A 15676-nucleotide genomic window follows, 5' to 3' on the forward strand; every position below is an offset into this window, starting at 1 on the left:
TCGTTGCTTCCACTAGCAGAGAGGAAAAAAGAATAAAAGTTTTTTTAAGATTTTCAATATAAAATCTTCTTTATATATTACAACATATTGAGATTAAAGAAACTATAGGGGTCTAAATACAAAATATTTATCCTATTAATTTACTTTTCTTTTATTATTTTAATTGACTGAAAATTGATAAATACATAGTAATTCATAGAAAAACCTAAAACTTACAAAACAAATTTTGTTCAGCTCCACATATGTAGATCTATACAGTAAACAAAAAATATCACAAATTTTTTTTTTTGTTGGAGATGCTTGACTATGCTTTTTAGTGTAAAATTGATCGGCTGAAATTAATAAATGCATAGTAATTCATAGAAAAATCTAAAAATTACAAAATAAATTTTGTTCAGCTACACATATGTAGATCCATGCAGTAAACAAAAAATATCATAAATTTTAGTATATTTTTTGTTGAAGATGCTTGCCTATGTTTTTTAGTGTAAAATTAAAATTATAGTTATTTTGCTCTAATTATTATGAAAATTTTAGGGTAGTCTATTTAATATGATGCTTGATTTGTGGTAAAAGTTTTAGCACCATTTCTGCATATCTCACTAATTTACTAATTTACCTAAATTTATACTTGAGGGTGCTTACACTACCTTTGCACGATGTGTTGTTAACTCATATGAACACTTCATAAACGCATGTATTCATAATCTATATATATTTAACTGATATATCATATTTCATAGGAATCTAATCTAAATAAAAAAAATTAGCAACAAACTTCTCATATTTTAATATAATACTAAGCTATATTAAGAGGTAATATTAGAGTAAGATAAAGTTTGACTAATTTCTATTTTTATTATTAAATAAATATGTCTCTAAGCTATATATTATTATAAATATTAACTATCTAATACCATAAATGTCATGGTTATCAATAAAATAGTGGACTTTTAATTTTATAAAAAAGATAAATATAAATAGATATGTAATATTATGTCATCACTTTCTATGGTCATTTAATATTTTTCTCCCGTTACAACACAGTGGCATATTTGCTAGTGAATTATCAAATGTAAGGAGTCGGTGAAGTTAATTTTTTTTAAGTTAACGTTATTGAGATGAAGCTGGTGAGAACTAAAAACTTCACCAACACCAAACAAGGTACCAGCATTATCATTTGGTTTTGTCCCAAATGATAATTTGGTTTTGTCCCAGCGGTCGTGCCTAGTCAGCAGTTTACCAATTTGGGGCGGCCGTTTCAGCCGCCGAAATTTAGCCCACAGCCCCAAGTCACACAAATGCCAGCGTCAATGTCCACATCCACATGGAGCAAAAAGTCGTTTTCCAAGGAGAAGCAAAACAAGGGCATGCCCATATGTATGCTAACTAAAACATATGACCTTTTTTTTTACCATGAGAAGCCGAATTTAACCTGTCAATTTCACAGGAATGCTTTTTAACAATAATAACGTACATATGCCAAATAATCAGATCCAGTTATGTACAGCCAAAAAAAAAGAAGGGGGAGAAAACACCACTGCATGCATAAGTCATGAGCAAGACAGCAAAATCTCCAGAGTGAAAACAAATGGTTAAAAACGGATCAAAAAACACACAGGCTAATGTATAATACAGCATCCCTTTGGTTGGTATACATGTTCATCCGTATACAGACATTTTTCCAGCTTATGTTGGAACATGGACTTCTAAATATGTGCCGCAATAATTACTACATCTCATTCAAAAACCAAAAGGCCTCACCACGCATACGAATCAAAACTAAAACATGACCCCAAAAACAAAAAGACATTCACAAAATGTTTCTGTATCCGCTCCCTCCTCTAGCAGCTCCTCCACCTCTAGCATGTTGGTGTTCGCAAACCACACCGCTGGTTAGCTAGACAAAACTAACCTGTATATTAATCTGACAATCACCAATTCACAGCCATGCACCTGGACTGGATGCCTGGCTGAATGGGTGCTTCATCTACCCCAAGTCATATATGGAATATAGTAATACTCTCCCTAGGAAGTGATACCTGCAAAAGGAGCCATCATATCATTGTTAGATCTTGAATTATGATTTGTCCTCAAATTATGTAACAAACAAACTAAATTCATTTTATAAAAATAAAGAAACAAACAATCATATATATAGTTTAGTATCTGATACAAGGGGGGAAAAAGTGTACTACATAGGAAAAGTTCATGTTCAGGATGGACTACAGCTCGGGTGAAAAGCAGGCCTTTCTTACACCATAACGAAATTGGAACTGACCAGATACTCCATGCATGAAGATTCTGCATTTCTGCTCATCCAATTTAAAATCTATATATCATACATTTCTAGAACACTAGCTGAGCAGATGACTCAATTCTTAGGGACATACTACTGAGATAATCTTTCTGAACAAAAAAAATGGTGTTCCAGCAGTATGCTCTCAACTCTGCTGGACAATTTTGGCCAAGTATGGCAACAACTACAGCAAAATTCTCATGTTAAGTTGCAGCATTGAATTTCAAGTTACACCATAATGAATTTGTGCTGGCCAGATCTATTCATGAAAATGAACTGCCCATCCTAATTATAATCTATATCTTACATCTCTAGGACACTAGTTTTGAGAAAGATGGCTCAAGTCTCAGTGAACCAACTACTAACATCTTCTAGCATCAAGCTTCCTTGTGTATATCATTCAAATTTGATTCTGTTTCCAGTTCAGTTTTAGCCAGGTATAATAATACCTACCCACAGTAAAATTCCCATTTAAAATTGCAACTGATTGATATTTTGTTTTTAAAAGATAACAACAAAACAGAATCTCCAGAAATCTAATCGATTAGATGTAGGAAACACAAATGTTATCAACTTATTCATAATAGCTTTAACACCATTTTTCTGAAATTCTGCTCTAGTTTGAATGTACAGGTGAAATAGCATGTACTGACCTAAACATTTATTTCAACATTTCAAATAGTATTAGTCCCATAGAGTATGACAAATAGATGCTTTGTCCTCAATTTCTGCATCTTGGCGAACAAGTACACAGAATAGACAACAACTGTCTCTATTGTACAATATAAGAACAATGCTGCTTGTTTTACAGTTGTCAAGCAAAAAGAGAAATATGCTTCATAACTTAGAATAACGGATTTAATGAACCCACAATTTGGTGGAACTACTTATGCTTAACTGATGCAATTAAAACAATACACTAAAAATAAAAAAATGAAAAAAGGCAAAAACGATGAAGTGGCTCTTGTTCCAGGAATCCTAGCCATGGCTAACCAACGCCCACTTTATGTCATTAAAGTATGTGATTAAACTTGAGCAAAAGAAACTTGAAATATTAAACATCCATTATAAGACATATTCAGTAACTAAGATGTTTCCCATTTCATTGTGTATGAAAAATGGAAAGAAAGAAATGGAACAAATGCCCAGAAAGCAGCATAATGGTTGGTTTTGTGGTGTTCTATTCCAATGGTGAGCGGATCCTCCCTAATCTCTAAGCTTCGTTTAATCAGCGCTTCCATATTCTGTAAGTATATAAACTTTCAGCTCGGGTAACCAGACAGACTAGTTAAAACTACCATAAATCAGCTATAAATTGGTGCAAAAGTTGATTGGCTGGTCTCCACTTGGTTCCTACTCTGTACTAGTTTTACAAATTTTCATAGTAACTAATTGCAAGTATTTATAATTGTAAGAAAATTATTAGCATGATAAGGGTTTTGGTTTTGCTTGATGCAGAGCTCTACTGGGTTAGAAGGAAACAGTAATCAAGAACACATCCTACAAAGTTCTAGATTACATTTACCATAGTTGAAAGATTAAGACTACATTTGTAATAAAAATAAATGGTATGCAGTATACTAAACTACATTAACAACAAGTGACCATGTTATGAAAATTTAAAGCTAAGTAGACCATGTTATGAAAGTTTATAAAGCTAAGTAGACCATGTTATGAAAGTTTATAAAGCTAAGTAGACCATGTTATGCCATGATAGATTCTACAAAAGCAGAGGCATTTCCCTTATTGAGTCTCAATTTTGTCAAGTTTCCTGATGACTATTTTACTTCTACAAACAGCAAGCAAATGTGAAAAATGTAATACCATAGGAAACAAGAGCACAAAAACAACCCTTGAAGAAAAGCCAAAAGTTTCAATTTCTTTTTGGACCATGGAGCAAACTCCTAATGATTAATTGGTGATGTTACCCAACGAGCAACATATTTGGATAAAATCATTTGCTCTCACCTATACAGTACCAACCTTCACATATATACATGATGATGTTAAGAAAACCTGATGGTATATCCCTCTTTTTCATAATCTTTTCATCAGTTTTATGTTGATACACTACCTAGTATAGGCACAGCACTACACAATTCCAACAGTGTACTGAACACTCAGCTACAGGACAATGCTGCAAAACTAATTGTAGCAAAATTTGGCGCTCAGCAGGAACAAATTGGCCACTAGAAATTCCCGGCCAGTGTGTCAAATATCGTTGAATATATCCAGAGTTTGACCAGAATGTTGAAAACATCATACATAAATTGCTTCCTAAACTCCTTGATTTACTCAGCACAAATCAAGTCAAATATCCTATCCTAATCTCACCAAATCAAGTGCAAGAAGCTTGTACAGTGCTTCTTCTACAGTTAAATTGAACAGTGCAACACTAAATGCATGGACCAATAGACCAGTGACTTCAAATAATTTTATTACAATTCAGATCTACAGTCTACTCCTATTAATCTTCTTGGCATAAGTTAAAACTCAACTGAAGAAAGCAAGAAAATGCTTAGAAAAGACAAATAAAATCAAATATTCTATTTGAATATCTGGAAACAATAGCGTGAAAAATTCACTATGCTGCAAAGTAACAATCTAACTGTGAAGACGCACATGTCACATTCATATGAGAACAAGTCCACAAAGTGTTTTATAAATGTACTGATTATCCATTGTCAATCAAGTTCTATAAATGTCATAGGAGTACAGGACGTCAAAACTATATGATTTCTATTTTTACTATGTTATTGTTATGGAAGAACATCAATACATCAGTCAACCAACACGTAACAAAACTCAAGCTTTAATTAGCACAGAGCCAGACTAACCAATATGTTATGGATCCAGTACTCAAGTTACTTGAATAATAAATGGAATTTAGAGGAGCCCACAACAAAGGCAGTGCCATGAAACTTGTATTCAGATTGGATAGATGCAATGCTTTCTTAAACCAAAAAGAGGAGGTGCGCTTCACTTTTCCCCCCAGCCATTGAAGTAATTAACACATTTATGTAGCATAGTTCCTTTTTACAGAATGGAAAATCTATGCGCAATTCAGAACTTCAGAGAAAAATGTTGAAATGAAAACTGACCTCTGCTTGGCTGATTGTTGTTAACAGGATAGTTGCCCATGTGACTTGCTGACATGTCTCATTTGATAGTTGGATCAACATTTCCAATATCATGACCAAAAGAAGGCATGTCAACCTCAGATGATGCGAACCTCCAGGCTGTGCCACCATAAATAGAGCTGCTCCCATATGTATCTGGGTTGTTCACTTCATACGTATTGACTGATGCAGAAAAAGGCTCACCAATTGTACCAGTTGAGTTGCTTCTCCCATAGCTGCCAGAAGGCAAACCAAAGGTATTATCTCCAGCTCCACGACCAAGATTCCCTGACCCAAGGCTTGAAATGCTTCCCATCCCATGAGCAGAAGGGAGACCTCCCCAACTGTCGCCAGTAATACCGACTTGACCCCCATTTCCAGGTGAAGCAAAAGCATTCATGTTTGTAGGATTGCTCGGGTAGTTTAGACTCCCATTACCCCAAACATTCCTAGACATGGAGCTCAACATTGATCCTGGAACATCATTAAGACCAAGGTACCCCATAGGGCTACCCAACCTGTTGGAACTTGCATTGAAGTAAGAACCCATTTGCCTCCCATTGGAGTTGCTGATGAAACCAGAGCTTGCACCAAACGTTCCGCTCATCCCGCCTTCGACATTCATGCCCATCCCATAACCTGGGCCAAAAGAAGAGAACCCATTCCGTGCACCTGAAAGCAAGCCATACCTTCCATCCACCCTCATGCCATAACCTCCAATGGGGTTTGGGTTGTAACCCTGGTTGAAGCCGTTGAGGAAGCTATGAACCCTGTTCATAGCATAGTTCTGCCCCACTCCCACAGGCGAGCGCACGACAGGTCCAGGCGACTGCTCCTTCGGAACAGCCCTCTTGACCTCGACCATCTTACCATTCAGCTCATGGAAGCTCTTGTGCAGGGCCTTGTCCACGGCGTCTTCCGAATCGTAGGTGATGAACCCAAACCCCCTCGGCCTCTGCGTGTTGTGGTCGTACATCACAACCACGTCAGTGATGACCCCAAACTGCTCAAAGTACCTCCTGAAGTCCGCCTCGGTGACGTTCGAGGGCAGGCCTCCGACAAAGATCTTCCTGGTGCGTCCAGGCCCCGGCGACCCTATGCTGCTCGCGTTGCTCTTGCTCACGATGCTGTGGTCGTCCCTGGGGACCGCCTTCTTCGCCTCCACCTGAATGAATCGAAACAGGGACAGGACAATTCAGCTGTCAATCAACAGGGTAAACAAACAAACAAACAAACAGAAGGCGGAAGCTTTATTTACAGCAGCAGAATTGGGCGCTGGGCGGGCCACCCGGGAGGGGAGGGGGAGGGGAAGGGAAGATTAGTACCATTCGCCCGTCGATCATGTGCTTGTCCATGGTGACGCGCTCGGCGACGGCGGGGTCAGCGAAGACGACGAAGCCGAAGCCGCGGGCGCGGCCCGTGCTGCGGTCCCGCATGATGACGGCCTCGGTGACCTCCCCAAAGCGGCCGAAGTAGTCGCGGAGGCGGTCCTCGCTCGTCTCCCACGAGATGCCGCCGACGAAGAGCTTCCCGTAGTCGGCGACGGCGGCGGCGGCCTCCATCGCTCCCGCCTCCCCTCCCTCTCCTCTCCCCCCTGCAACCAACCCACCACGGACAGACGCACGTCGTCAGCCAGAAACGCACGCCGGTACTTATCCACATTCCCGCGCGCGCGCGGGGCTGGATCTCCTAGCTGGGCGCGACGCGGCGATCGCGGAATTACGCGCGGGGCGGGCGAGATCCGTACCAGATCCGGCGCGATCCGGCGGAGCGGCGCCGATCGGGGCAGAGCCTCCGTACACGAAGAGCGGGCAGGGGGATCGGGACGCTTACCGGTGGGTCCGCGACGGCGGTGGCGAGGAGGGATCCGTCAGCAATCCGAGGACGACGCAGGGCAGGGTGAAGAAGAGGCAGCGCAGAGGGTAAGCTAGCCTTCTTCATACATACAGACACACGACACAGCAGGGTGCTCGCGCTCGGCACCAAACACGCCAATACTGGGCCGCACGCCCGGCCTTTGCTTTCTCATCGCCTGCAGGCCGGGCTCGGGTTTCTGCCTGCCGAACTGGGCTTGACAGCACCATTGAAACGAAAAAGTCTATTATTCTTTCCTCAACTTTTACGAAAACCCGTTTTTTCCTGAATCAACTCTAAAACCGGACAAACTGTCTCCAGTAATTTTTTTAAACTATGTATTTTATCTCCCTAAAAGCAGTTTTCGAGACGGTTTTGCTATAGTGAATGATGGTTTTGTTTTGCTACAGTGACAGTGGTTTTGTCTTTTTCTTTTTTATTTATTTCGGCTAAAACTTTGAAAATCATAGTAAATTATTTGAAAAATCATAAAAATAGAAAATCTAATTTTTTGGACTCCACATGAGTAAATCTATACAGTGAATATATAATATAATATGCTTTAGTACAAAGTTTTTGTTATAAAGGTTTTGTCTTTGTCTTCCTTTATTTATTTCGGGTAAATCTTTGAAAAATCATAGTAAATTACAAAAAGGTCATAAAGTAGAAAATCTAATTTTGTTAGACTCCATATGAGCATATCTACATAATGAACATATAATATGGTATGCTTTACTACAATTTTTTGTTGTAGCTTTCGATCTATGCTTTTCTATAATTAAATAAAATAATTCATAGTTGCAACTTCTATAATTATTTTGTTGAACTAAAGCATATTCCCTCTATATAGGATTTATAAGTCATTTAGGACAATGGCACGGTCTCCAAAACACAACTTTGACCTCTTATTTTTATAAAAATATTTAGAAAAAAATAATATATTTGTACTTTTATGAAAGTATTTTTTAAGACAGACCTATTCATATAATTTTCATATTTGCAAAACTCAACAATTTAAAAGTTATTGATGATTTTATATTTCCCATGTTTAACTCAAACCTTGTCCAAAACGATTTCTAAATCCGATACGGAGTATCACATTATACATTCACTATGTATATCTACTCATGTAGAGTCCAACAAAATTAGATTTTCTATTTTATATTTTTCTATGATTTATTATACTTTTCAAAGATTCAGCCAAATAAAAAATAAATAAGACAAAACCTTCATAGCAAAAACTTACTAAAACATATCATATTATATATTCACTGTGTAGATCTACTCATGTAGAGTCCAACATAATTAGATTTTCTATTTTATGTTTTTTCTGTGATTTACTATAATTTTTCAAAGATTCAGCCAAAACAATAAAAAAAAAGAAGACAAAACCACCACCACTATAGCAAAATATCAAACTCCTTTCAAAACTGCTCTAGAGAGATAAAATACACTATTTTAAAAGTTTGAGGGAGGTGGTTTATCTGATTTTGGAGTTGACGGAGGAAAATATATTTCCATGAAAATTGAGGGAGGGAAAGACTTTTCCGCACTAAAAATACCACATGCCAAGTGGGCTCACTGGAGACCCCACCAAGGCATGCTAATAATGTCTAGTTCAAAGTTCAGGGTATTCTTTCCTTGAAAAAAGAAGTTGATAATTCAGGTTTGCACCGAGTGGTGTCACCAAAACTTGCGCTAGAGCATGGCCAGGCTCGTGGGAAATTTCAAAATGGATATCGTGATCTCCTGTGGATCCACCGGAAAGTTAGTCCATCGAGACTTATCAGAGACATCCGGTGCGGTACTAGAGTACGCATCGGGATAGTTAACTAGAGAGGTTGTTTGGGGGGTTTGGCAGCCAACATTCACTGGTATTCTCTAGTGCCCTCATTGGAGAGAGAACCGAAGAGACTAACAGACACAATGGCTAGTTTTATTGTCATTGAGAACTTCAATCGGAGCTCTGGTGCGCCCACATAAAGCACAACTATAGGGTAACAACTCCATTGGTTGGTGGGCTTATAATAGAGGTGGTGGCCAGCCATGGCCATCCTCTTGCCATTCCTTGCATATGTCCCCACCCTTTAGAGTTTGAGACACACACTTCACTCACTTTGATCATAAAAGATCAAATTTGGGATTGAGAGTGCTCTAGTGCATTTGCATCTTGTGGCACTAGTTGAGTACGACGGCTTTGTTGTTTTTGTTATTTGTGGTGGTTCCAACCACCTAGATGCTTTGGAGCTAGGGATCATCGGGCACCGTGTTGTGATTTGTTTGGGCCTCCAAACAAGTTGAATGTGAGAGGGGTTGTGCTCACCACGTGGGAGATTACAAAGAGAAACTCTAGTTGAATGTTGGAGGCTAGTTGGTTGTGCTCTTTGTTGATTGTTCAGATTTTGAAAGAGAGATGACTCGGTATTTGATTGAGGAATTCCTTTTCTTCTCTGACAAATGCAACAAATGTTTGACTGAAGAATAAGGAATACTGACTGCTTTGTCCATGATACTCGATGATACAGGTGTACGGGAAAGATGGGTGGTTCTTGCTGGAGGACGGATCATACCGTGTCGTGCTTGACAGACTCCTGGAAGAACAGGAGCAGCAGGATCAGGTGAATTCCCTTTCTTTCTCGCCTGTCTGTGGCACTTCGTTGTCACTATTCTTGATTTTCATCGCTTGGGTGGGTTCTGATTGCCTGAATTTTACATCTTAGTTGTGCATAGCCTCTTATGCTAGTATGTAGAGTTGTAACATTGATCCCCAAATACATATATGTGCCGCATACATTCCTTTGGAATATTGAAATCTTTAAGCATTTTCACTATCCTACGATCCAAGTACACAGGTACCTTAGGACAATATTTTCTAAGCAGGAACTTGATGTTCTAAATTTGCATATTTATGGACATACATCCATGTCGAGCTCTCAGCCCTGTCAGTATTTGCAAACCTGCTTATAATTACTATCAAAACTCACAATGAAACATACAACATTATGATCAAAATTTCTGCTAGTCATCAAGAAGTTGTCAAGAAAAGTCGCTCATTTTTAACAAATTACTTCTTGGGATTTGTTTTGCCATCCAGTTAGAATTTCAAATGGATGTGTCTTCGTTATGTAGAAACAAGAAGCAGCAGCTGCAGAAGAGGCATCACCACAAAATGGTATGGAAGTTTCATGTGTGGATTGTGAGGCATCGAATGAATCTCAGTCAGCCTTTGAACGGCAAGCTTCTCCCAACAGTTCACCTACCCTAGAACATGTACTGCCACTGCCTCCAGCCAAAGGACCTCCTCGTGCAAGGCGTCCCTGCTATGGATGGATCAGTGAAGAGTCTGACACTGAGAGTGAACCAGAAGATGGAGAAATGCTTTCTGATGTAGCAAGGCCTGTAGTTTTTCCAAAAAAGGATGTACCAAATCCTGTGGAAATGTTGCCTCCTAAGAGGAAGCGACCAAGTAGATGGGATGTGTGCCCTAACTGGTAATGATTCTGACTGACCTCACTCTTCTTCTTTATTTAATTTGATATAATTATTGTGACTAGTCTGTATTTCTTTTACTGAAACAAGTTTTTAATGGACACTAGCATATCCACTTAACATGACGATCCTATTATCTTTGTTTCATAGAACAACAGTTGAGCTTTGAGGCTTCATCTGAATGTAAAGGTCCAAACAATATAAAAGAAGTGAAGTTATTGGTTAACAAAGTGTTTAGGTTGGTAGACCTTATGTTTGATCATACACTCTAGGAGTGTGATAGCCGAAGTTCCACAAATGGTCCTCCAAATCAAATCTGAAGGCTACAAAATGTCATGATATCAGTAACTGTATTGCTAGTGAAGCGATTTGCACAATTAATATTGTATATGTAGATTTAGTGAGGGGAGCCTTTAACATTGCTTATGTAGCTCTGTTAATCCATATTGAGGCCACCTCGTAAGTCATATCTTATCAAAATCACAACTTTGTTTTCCTGTTCTAATTGCTCATATCAACTATGTGTTTGTCTTGTGGACCTCAGAGATTTGGGCTGAGATCAAAGTTGCAAGATGGTGGCCTTCAAGGATCGAGAAGTCCTAATGCAAGGTGCAAAATTGTGTCCATCAACTTTCACATGTATCTAGTATCTTGTACGTATATAGCATATTTAGCTGGGAGCAGTGAGCAAGATGAGACAAATGTAGCTGCTGATTGGTTGCAGATTGACACCAGAACGCAGATTGCTGCTGTTGTTTGACATTGTTTGTGCACTTAAGACTTATGTGGAATTGTGTGATCATCTATCTGTAACTTTAGAATATAATGGATAGATTTTCTGTTACTCATTAACTTTGACGGTGCAAGTTGATAGCTAATTTCCGTGGCTAATTGGTTTCGCATTCTGTGAGGATTAAATGATAAAATAAACAGTGTTACCACCGTCAGAATAATACTCCGTAGGACAAGAAGTGAAATTATGAATACGCCGTCAGCAGTAAAATGGACTCTGCCAGAAATTGCAGAATGAATGCATACTTACTGTTGTTACTGCGTAGTCAAGAAGTGTCAACCCCTTACCCTTCTTTTTTTGGTTGGGGGTGCATTTTTTAATGTGCTCCTTCAAAGGAGCCTATTTTTCTACTCCACATGCACTTCCATTTTCTAGAAAGCCATTTTTTTTTTTATATAGGTCATCTTTTAAAAAAGAAAGTCCAATATAGAATTCAACCTAAGTGAAGACTCTATAAGGGATGTCATAAAAAATAGGATAAAGAACATTAAAGTGTCCAAACAGCCAGATAAAAGATGTCTCCTCCATTCCATATTATAAGTCATCCCACTTTTTTTAAAGTCGGAGCATCTAAAGTTTGACCAAAATTATAGAACTACAAAAATTTATGGCATCATTTGTTGACCAAAAGAATATTTATGAAATCAAATAGGTATACTATAAAAATATAATTAACGAAGAATCTAATCATATTTATTTGATATCATAAATATTATTATTTTACTATATAAATTGGGTTAAACTTAATATGCTTTGACTTATAATTAGGGACCGAGAAAAGAAGAACAAGAGAAAGAAGGGATAAAAAGTCAAAAGGAGTCATTGGGCTAGATGATGGTATGCAATTAGAAGCCTTCTCCACATCCTTTTAGGTGGTGCGGCGTTAAGAGGATGGAATGAGATGGCATGGGACAATCCTACTTTTAGTGACGTTTGGTTTGGAGACACGAGGGGAAGAGTCATCCTCTCAGAAAGTATCCCTCTAGATTCAGGGTTAGCTTTATCCCTAAGGAAACAAGAACAAGCTTGTACATCACTTACAATGTTGATCTCTATTTCCCTCATGTACACATGTCAGCTTTACCCCACGCCCACTCATCGACATGACACTCTAGCGTTGCCTTCTACCGAGCGTGTTGCTTGGAGACGAGCCAAGACTCATAGTACCGCACCCCCACAAAAAGAGGGAAGCTCAGCACTAGTGCGCCCAAGCTCACTCATAGCATGAAGGAGGAAGGGAGGCAATGAGCTCGGGCCGAGCACACCCTTAGCCCATTGCGAATGAGGCAAAGGGACACGGGACAGCAGCACGATTGGCCTATTATGGGCAAGTTGACTCTACCTTCAAATAGGGGTGGCAAAGGTGGTATACAGGGCGGTCGTGGTTTTGGAAGGTATTAGATGAGGCACGAGGGGCACGGAGGCAACAAATGAAGGTTGTCTGTGGTGAGGAGAGAATAAGAAGGTGAAAGAGACTGACATTTAGGTACCACTGATTGTCTAAAGATCTCAAATGTCCTTGTATCTTTTGTCTCTCTGTCCCTCATACTAAACGTAAAATAGGGATGCTCTTGGCCCCTCAACCAAACATAGGCATGGAGCGATCCCATCGCCATTTAATTTGGAGAAAAAAAGAAATTCTTGTTCATGGAACATCAATAGAAAAAAATTCGACTATCAGATTTGAACCGATGACCCTCGCATTACAAATGCGATGCTCTAACCTCTGAGCTAAGTGGGCTTACCTAACAGAAATAGTGTAACAAATAAAAATATATATAGGGAATCTGTAAAATATCTAACCAATTACGTTACGACCACTAAACAAACTTGGTTGACGAACATGGTTTATGCACCGCTAATCTAGCGGCTTGTCAAGCATTTGACAAACTCACACCATCCATTTCAAATGGGATTTGTCCCGTGGATACACGAGCTTGCTTGTTTGCATTTTAGGATGTAGCACCGGGGTCATAGGAAACGAACTAGGTAGGGCAGGAGTGGATAGACAGAAAGCAAAATGAGGTCAATAACAAATTGAATTGCACTTAATTTATACAGAACTGAGTGAGGCCTATAGAATATGGTTTAGCAAAGGTAAAGTCAAGAATTAACTAAGCCGTGTTAAAAGTGTAATGGACATTCTTGTCTCTCCTTGTTCCCAAATCAAACACAACCTAGGTTCCAAGTGATAAAGATAATTAGAGTATCAAACCTAGGGATGTCAATAGGTCCTGATCTCTGATTCTCATGAGTTTCCCTATTAGAGGACAGAGATGGTGTTATTTTTATCCCTAAAGGGACACAAACAAGGAAACTAATTCCACATTGGATCTAGCGGCATTAGGATGATCCCTTTCTCGTGCCCCTAGAGAAAATGTTGATGTGGTGACCAGGAGAGGGGTAAAACCACTTGGGACCTACCGCATCCATTTGAAATAGGGAAAAGGGACAAGGAAGCAACCGACAAAGAGGGGGAGGAGGAGGAGAAGAGACGACATCACCTACTAGTGATAAAGTCTAGAGAAAGATGTCTCCTCATGGGTTATACAACACCACAAACCTACCATTCCCTCATCACAATAGGAAGCCTACCGTTGATGATTAGTTTGGGATTTGCGGAGGTAATTATGAAATGCAAAATAACTCAAAGACTTCCTCAATAACAAACGTCCAGTTTCCACTATGGAGGTAATTAACTTAAGTGTGTAGCATGGCGGCGATCCTAAACACGTAATCTTCCTAAAAAAGAAGAATCCTAGTTATCTCACCATCACATGCTCAATTTTTTTGAAGATAATCACATGCTCAATTTTTTGGAAGATAATCACATGCTCAATTAAGACATACCATTTCGACCATACACTATAACCTTGGAGCGAGCATCATCATCATGCCCAAGGCAGTCTTTAATAAACTGAATTACTAGGGATATTCTGGTTAGAATCACCATTATGTCCCTATTGCTATGTGCTTGCATCTAACCAACCAATCCTATCGAGAGTCATTCCAGTCAAAATCTGGATTTATTCATCCCCATGGACTTCGTGGCCTTCGACATCAAAGTGGACACCAAAAACCATTGCATCCTTAGGAGGCTATTTTTGAGCACCGTGAATGTAAACGTGATGTGGGAGCTAGAGAGATTAATCTTAACATCAATGACAAGGAAGAAAAGTTTGTGTTCAACCACGAGTGGAACAATGCTCATCAATAAGTGTGGCATGGTTAGACCCCTCTCCTCCACCACCCAGAATAGTTCCACTGGATGATAGATACACTGGTAGCACTAGGACAAAGCCAGCAGATCATCGGATAATGAGGGCCTACTGACCTAGTGTCAATGAGTCGAAGATTCAACTATCGAAAGGAAATATACCCCGGTGGATGATATGGTGCAGTGTCCACGGAGCCGATGGTGTGCAGGAAGTTGAAAAAATGTCACACCCAAAATTTCAATATATTTTGGGATGCAAATAAAAAAATAAATAAAATAAATATTTTTTATTATTTCTCTAAAATTCTCCCATCTTTGTTTAATCTGTTCTCCATTTTATAATGAAAATGTGATTTTTAAAAAAATAATAAACTTGATTGTTTGTTGATTTCACACTTGTGCATTAATTTATTGTCTACAAAATGAAATTGAAAACCCTATTAAGTATTTTTTAACTAAAAATCATATTAAAGCTTGAATAGGTTTTTCTCTTCAAAATAGAAGTTTTAAAATATGCTTTCAAAAGTAGGCTAAATTTAGTTTAAATTTTAGCTTCAGAAATATGGTGGAACCTTCTGAAATAACACACCTAACGCACCTTCAGTAGTACTTGTCTTCCACTAGACACTAAATACCCCAAAAGATAACTATTTCAGACAGTTTCGTCGAGCACACCCAACCAGGAGAACTTGAAACAATCCATGTTTACATCCAAAATCCAATAATGAGTAGAACTTACAATACTTAGTCCATTTCATACAACATAAAGTCTCAAATTTTATTATTACAATACCAAGGTTCAGAGTGCAGAAAATAAACAGCGGAAATAAATCTAACAGAAATGATAGAAGGATCCAACTATGCCCACCAGTAGAATCCTCCACACAAAGTCAGCTCCTCAAGCT

General features: G+C 38.7%; 2 protein-coding genes across 3 annotated transcripts; one reads left to right on the top strand and one right to left on the bottom strand.

Moving 5' to 3' along the window:
- Positions 1576 to 7380, bottom strand: LOC8075077 (heterogeneous nuclear ribonucleoprotein 1). Of its 2 annotated transcripts, none has more exons than XM_002461581.2 (4): positions 7252 to 7380; positions 6744 to 7012; positions 5401 to 6583; positions 1576 to 2042 (listed from the first exon to the last, which is right to left on the bottom strand). In XM_002461581.2, exons 2-3 carry the CDS (start codon positions 6978 to 6980, stop codon positions 5459 to 5461), a joined length of 1362 nt encoding a protein of 453 aa, XP_002461626.1. In that variant the 5' UTR covers positions 6981 to 7012; positions 7252 to 7380; the 3' UTR covers positions 1576 to 2042; positions 5401 to 5458. The 2 variants fall into 2 exon arrangements, with proteins under 2 accessions (XP_002461626.1, XP_021309796.1); XM_021454121.1 differs by having other exon boundaries at positions 7166 to 7340.
- Positions 9789 to 11530, top strand: LOC8075078. The gene is made up of 3 exons (XM_002459457.2): positions 9789 to 9890; positions 10402 to 10763; positions 11306 to 11530. Coding segments are annotated over exons 1-3 (465 nt in total). The 3' UTR covers positions 11307 to 11530.

This window comes from Sorghum bicolor, chromosome 2 (assembly GCF_000003195.3).
Source record: "Sorghum bicolor cultivar BTx623 chromosome 2, Sorghum_bicolor_NCBIv3, whole genome shotgun sequence".
In the NCBI taxonomy this organism is placed as follows: domain Eukaryota; kingdom Viridiplantae; phylum Streptophyta; class Magnoliopsida; order Poales; family Poaceae; genus Sorghum; species Sorghum bicolor.